Source organism: Misgurnus anguillicaudatus, chromosome 13, assembly GCF_027580225.2.
Source record: "Misgurnus anguillicaudatus chromosome 13, ASM2758022v2, whole genome shotgun sequence".
NCBI classification, from domain to species: domain Eukaryota; kingdom Metazoa; phylum Chordata; class Actinopteri; order Cypriniformes; family Cobitidae; genus Misgurnus; species Misgurnus anguillicaudatus.
In genome coordinates, this window is record NC_073349.2 from 29538625 (window position 1) to 29545246 (window position 6622).

A 6622-nucleotide genomic window follows, 5' to 3' on the forward strand; every position below is an offset into this window, starting at 1 on the left:
ATATTTTCTTGATTGTTTGAAGTTTTAGAGACATTTTGTGAAATTTTGTTTCAGAATCCACACCAAGTGATCCAATAATGTCCCCTCTGACAGACGATTCAAAAACTGAGGATGATAGTGTTTTCCTGTCACCAAGTAAAAATCGCACAACGGAGGATCTCTTTGCCATGATTCACAGGTGTGTTAAAGTTTGTATTAATTTGATTAACATGGGTCCAAAATATCTCCCAGTTGTTTAAAACCAAAGTTGCTTTACATTCCCATTTTAGGTCAAAAAGAAAAATGCTGGGGAGGAAAGATTCCGGAGATATGTCAACGCGGAGTCGTTTGGGGAATGGCCCCATCGCAAGTCCTATTACCTCACCAAGCACCCCAAATATACCCTCAAGTCCAGCCACTCAAACTGGGTCCTCAAGACCCCCGGGTCAAATTTTCAGGAGTGCCAAAAAGTCCAGTACTTCTAATGAAGAGTTCAAATTGCTGCTGTTGAAAAAGGGAAGTCGCTCCGACTCCAGTTATCGCATGTCCGCTACAGAGATCCTAAAAAGTCCTGTTGGACCCAAAAGCCCCGGAGATTTCCAGACGGAGATTTTAAGATATTTGGAAGAACCACTCTCTCCTGAGCTTTCACCTGAGCAAATATCAAGCCCTTTTCCAAAAACTTATGCTGAGGGCTTTTCCACTAAAGCTTTTCCCACATCTGCCTCAACTAGACAAGGCCGTTCAAGGATGCCACCCGCTTCAAACAGTAGCCGCTACAGTACACGAAGTCGGCTGTACACGACTCCGATGCAGGCCATATCGGAAGGGGAAACGGAAAACTCAGACGGAAGTCCACATGATGATCGTTCCTCGTGATAACGCACGAAAGTTACGATCTTGGACGTCAATTTCAAATATAATGCTGGGCACTTGGCATACTCAATATTTTTGAGTATTTGGTTTTAGGATAAGACCAGAAACAAACGTTGTAAGTGTCTGTACCCTAATTTTAACCAGAGGAACAAAACATTTTGATGTTGATTTTTAGTGGTGGTGTTCTGATGACTTCCATGAACATATTTATTTTACGTGAATGCTTTGTTTGTGTACCAGGTGACATTTCATTTAGGAATGAGGGTGGAAAACAAACAGATAAATTTCATCACTTTGTAAGTATTCACAGGTCATCAGTGGAGTTTTGTCACTAACATTTAGCATCGTAAACAGTACTGTATTGGGGCTAACTGTGAAATGGGTCCAGACCGTGTTAAAAGGAAGGGAAAACACTTCCTGTATCTGTTGATAACAGCGGACAACTTGGGACAATCAAAGCGTGGCCTTTTTTATAGTTAGCTGTAGCATAAACAGGCAGAGTATTTTTGAGTAACATCTCAGATTTACTCTCGTGCCATTACTCGAGTCTTATTGGGCAAGAAATGTAGCTGGTTATCCGATGAGCAACCACTATTTTGCACTTCTTTTGGTACCGACAAAATATACCAAAATAAGATTTTGCAGAAAACAAAATGACACGTTAAAAAAGTTAGTTTATAAATTTCAATAAAAAATAAGATCTATTTTTAATGACCTTACAGATGAACTATTGGACTGCGGATGCAATTTTGTCCCTTTTATTGGCTTTTGTAAATCTAAACACAACATCTAATTCAAAAACTATGCTGCAATTAATAACCACATGAATTTTTTTATGTGAATTTCAGCAAATCAGCACAGAGAACATTGTTTTGTATATCAATGTTGAGGTATATCAACAACAGCTACAACATGATGATCAGTCGTATTCTGTGAATACTGTACATTTACTTTTATTATTTTTCATTCGTTTACGATTCGTTTTTTCACTGAGACACAACAGACTAATACTGTGCTAAGGTTTGACAACCAAACTATGAAATTATGCCTATACTGCAGTGGTTGTAGCTTTTATAGATTTCACTTTAACAGCCAAAATCTGAATTATCTGCATGCAATAAAACATTAAAGGGGAGTCGATAATAAAAGATGATTTGTTAGCGTATCATCCATTTACCTCAATATACCAAGCAGTTTATTAGAACCTGACCGATATATCGGAACGTCGATATTATCAGCCGATATTAGACATTTTCCAAACTATCGGTATCGGCATTCATAATGGCCGATAAATGAATATTTTTTAAAAAACAGACGAAACAGCCTTCAACCATGTCATGAGTGTTGATGTTGTATAGTTTGTCCACCAGAGGGCACTTTACAACCACCCTGTAGGCAACACTCGTGTATAACGCGTCACACATCCTGCAACCTGCTGAGTTGGGCAGAGAGAACAACGGTTAAGTGAGTTCATGGTGAGTTGGTCACGAGACATTTTAAAATGCATTATTAGGGATGCACCGATATGGAAATTTTGGCCGATAACCGATAACTCTTTATATTTGGGGGCCGATAACCGATATATATATAGGCCGATAAATATTCATATTAATTTCACAATGAAAAACTCCCAGACCGCGGACATCTTGTCTTTGCGCTAGACTAGCATACTCTTCTTAAGGCCGCAACACGTGTCATCTTCGTGCTATGTCACAGAAAGCACCAATCAAAACTCCACATGGCTGTCATTTATCGGCCTAATTTTGCTATCAGACCGATAACCGATAATATTAAAAATAAGCAGTTTTCGGCCGATAACGATGTGTCGGCCGATATATCGTGCATCCCTATGCATTATCATATTATTTTAGTTAAAACTCATAAATAACTAATGTTAGGGAAATCTGTTAATGTTTTGTTGCGCGTTTCTGGGGGAAAAAAACGTCCGATATATCGGAATATCTGATTTTAAAACCAACAAACATTTGTATCGGTCTTCAAAATCCTTTATCGGTCGGGCTCTACAGTTTATCATGAGGTAACAGTTTTTTATTTGACAATCTGTTCAAAGGCATTTATGTTGTAGTAAAACAGACTACAGGATGATCATATTGTAAGAAATGTAGAAGGTTAAGTAGAAGTTTTTCAAAGTGTGAAGTGAAAGTGCTTTTGGTCAGGAAACCGGATTTTGCCGTTTGGGTTTGAATTAGCGATGTTAAGATGGCGATGAGGAACGTTCACAGAAGGAAAACACGTAGGGTTTCAGCTTTGACATGCAATGGAGAACTGACGCTGAGGTTTTTTCTGTTTAAAAGCACAGACAACATATATATCCAAAGAAAGATTACAGCTCATGGTCATAAGAGAACATGAGAGTAGGTTTGCAGATGTTTTGTCTTTGCTGGATTTTTGTCTTTACCAACATCAAATCCGTGTCTGAGGATGTGAATAGGAAGGAAAATTGTTGAAAAAAAGATTGCAAAGGACTGATGAATTATTTATGAACACTACTGTTTTGGTTATCTTTCACAAAGAGCTCTGAAGCACCTCATTTGTTATTTTGGTACTAAAAACGAGAGGTTATATTTATCTTTGCTGGATTTAATGAAATATTGGGCTTTGATAAATTTGTAATGATTGGAGATTTATTTATGGATTTTGTATTGTTGTTCTTCCAGAGGTTAAGCTTTATTGGGAAACACTGGTTTAAAAGATAAAAGACATACAAAAACTAAATACGCTACAGTATAAATATATATGCTACAATGTTAATGCTCCTTTTTAACCCAATAGTTCATCGTGTCCGTTGGTGTATTTGGCATCTCTCTCCTACAGCCCATTGAATCTTTCTGGTGTTTTTCTAGCGTTATTTACCGAGAATCGGACCATTTACAGGACCAAGGTTATTAACTGTCCTCAGCTAACCGATACCCGTTTAACTTCTGCTTTATAAATTGATGTCATACAGATGATATAATTGCAAATCAAACTTAATTTAAGTTGCAGATCTAAAAGACTGTTCATAATCTCCAACGAAACAATTGTTAAACGTTGTAAAGTCTAACCTTAAAATTTGCACTGATGTAGTATGTTTGTGAAGGTTATTACGTTGTCTTTTGCTGTACCTAAAGATATTTAACAGGAATACAGATTATCATCAAAACAAAAAACGATCAAAATATTCTTCAAAACGATGCATGCATGATTCATTGTAACATACAAAGATTTGGGTCTTTGTAAGGTTTCACAGATTTCACAGTTTGACCAGCGTGTTGAAAAGCGGTTACGTGATGTCACTTCTGGTACTAGACTGAAGTCTTCAAGCAACTAAAATGAAAAATAACTTTTTTGTATATTTGTAAATATAATGCCTTTTTAAATTGTTTCCAGGGTGTTTCTTATGTACAATGTTTTCAAAGTTTACATTAATTATAAGCCTTTGTATATTTTTGATCTGTGCAACACTTTTGAGTCTTGTATTTATTTTTTAGTAAACTTTGTGGTCCCTTTGTAAAATGTCTCTAAAACTGTTTGCCAACTCGACTGGCTGTTTAGTAAATGTGCATAGAAGAGATCAATAAATGTGACTGCTTTAAAATAGATCTGCTTCTGTGTCATTTTATAAAAAGTTGACATGCGGACCTGAACTAGGGTGGTTTGTGGCAATCATCTTACAATACACTGCATTTCAGTTCAAATATCAAATTTTTTTTAAATCAAGATGTATTTTTTTGATGAGCCAAATGAACCGCAGCAAAAAAATATTTTCAAGAAAAAAATTCTTAGTATTTTTGTCTTGTTTTTAGTAAAAATATCTAAAAATTCTTAAATTAAGATGCTTTTTCTTGGTGAGCAAAATGACCCAAGAAAATAAGTCTAGTTTTTAGACCAAAAATATCAAATTTAAGTGATATTTAAGTGATATTTTTAAGCATAAAACAAGCAAAAAAATCTGCCAATGGGGTAAGCAAAAAAAAAAAAAACATTTTTCTTAAACACTAAATTCAAGAAAAATGAGCTTACCCCATTGGCAGATTTTTTTGCTTGTTTTATGCAAAAAATCACTTAAATTTGATATTTTTGGTCTAACGACCCAAGCGTTTTGCTCATCAAGAAAAAACATCTTAATTTAAGAATTTTAGATATTTGACTGAAAACAAGACAAAAATGCTAAGAATTTTTTTCTTGAAAATAATTTTTTTTTGGCAGTGCAAGAGAATAAGTTTAGTTTTTAGACAAAAAATATCAAATTTAAGTGAATTTGTACTGAAAACAAGACAAAAATACTAAGTAAGAAAGTCAATTTTTGCAGTGTATGCAATGGTTTTAATTAAAAATAAGGTAAAGCTTTAAGTGCGTCTGACTTTTTTTGTAAATGAGCATTTTTAATCAGATTCTGCCAACAAAGCAGTAAACACCCCTACTCTTTTATCGAATGACATCCTGGGATTTTTAATGACCACAGAGAGTCAGGACCTCGGTTTAACGTCTCATCCGAAAGACGGGGTCATGAGTTTGAACCCAACCTGCTGATAAAAATATATACCTTGTAATGCACTTTGTTGTTTTGGGGAAAAAAGCATCTGCATAAATGTAAATATAAGGAAATTCATATAGTTTGAAATGTTATAAATATTGTATCGATTTGTATATCTCAGAAATAGTCTACAAGATATTAAAACATTTTGTTTAGCACTGAAGAGAAACAGAAAATAGATCTATAAACTAAGCTCACAATGACACAAAATAATAAATTGGACATTTTTTTCTGCTTCACTCAAGCTTATAAAAGAATAGTTATCAGAAATAAAAAATTCAACCAGAAACGTCAATGTAAGTAGATTGCAAAGTGATTGCTCAAAATGTTTAATATTTGGTAGTAAACAGAAATAACCCCAAATCTCCCTTAAGTACTAAGCAATAATAATAAAATGGTTATGAGATCTACAATGTTAGAAAAAATATAAAGGTACTAATATGTACCATTAGGTACAGATATGCATACATGTGTTACCAAATACCTATGAAGTACTAATATCAACTCTTTAGGTCCAAAGCTGTACTTTGGGGCACATATTTTGACATTTTTTTTCTGACAGTGTAATCTAAAGAGATGTCCCATAAAACTAGTGTAGTTGTCAACATTTCAGAATATGGAAGTTTGTGTTTCAATCAGTTTTATTCAAGGTTTCTTAACGGCCTTTCACCACAATGTTTGCGACTCCATGCACCTGTGTGAGCTGAGGACAGTCAAGTGTTGCTAGAAGTTTCTGTGTGCCGCACCGTAAAGGAACAAACTTCTCTGTCAGACACACTTTGTCTTGGCTTGCGATATTTCTAAGTACAGAGATAAACTATTAGGAAAGAGTCATTTCATATCAGAGGAAATTACTACAGAGTTTCACTAAAGATGCTGACATATCAAAAAATAATAACTCTCTGTACAGTATGTTTTAAGGATATTTTATATCTTCCTATTTATTTATTTATGCTTTTTAAAGTTAAGAATAAACAAGGGATAATTTATCAAAATTTCTTTACCAAATCAACTCCAGAAGTGTCATTATTTGTGTTTATACCACAAATATACATAAGGTTCAAGTCTCTTTGTGTCTTACCCATAGTTAACTGTTTTGACTTCATTCATTCCTAGTCCCTCAAAACGTAAAATCACATTTTTCAGCACACAGCGCAGAGGATTCTGGAATTGGACTTTGACTGTCATTGATTTGCCCACAAAAGCATCACATAAAGGCTGAAAGGTAAG

The 6622-nt window shown here is 34.8% G+C and overlaps 1 protein-coding gene and 1 long non-coding RNA gene across 6 annotated transcripts in view; one reads left to right on the forward strand and one right to left on the reverse strand.

Moving 5' to 3' along the window:
• Positions 1-4455, forward strand: part of nhsa (Nance-Horan syndrome a (congenital cataracts and dental anomalies)) — a 143306-nt gene extending 138851 nt beyond the window's left edge. For all 5 annotated transcript variants that reach the window (XM_055187422.2, XM_055187425.2, XM_055187426.2 and 2 more), the window contains 2 exons: positions 55-178; positions 270-4455. In XM_055187422.2, the coding sequence (XP_055043397.2) occupies positions 55-178; positions 270-858 (713 nt within the window). In that variant the 3' untranslated portion in view covers positions 859-4455. The remainder of the gene's footprint in view (positions 1-54; positions 179-269) is intronic.
• A 1234-nt stretch (positions 4456-5689) lies between these two features.
• On the reverse strand, positions 5690-6610 carry LOC141369336 (uncharacterized). The gene is made up of 2 exons (XR_012372994.1): positions 6474-6610; positions 5690-6192 (listed from the first exon to the last, which is right to left on the reverse strand). It is a non-coding gene; the product is annotated as an uncharacterized lncRNA (long non-coding RNA).
• Positions 6611-6622: the final 12 nt, after the last annotated feature.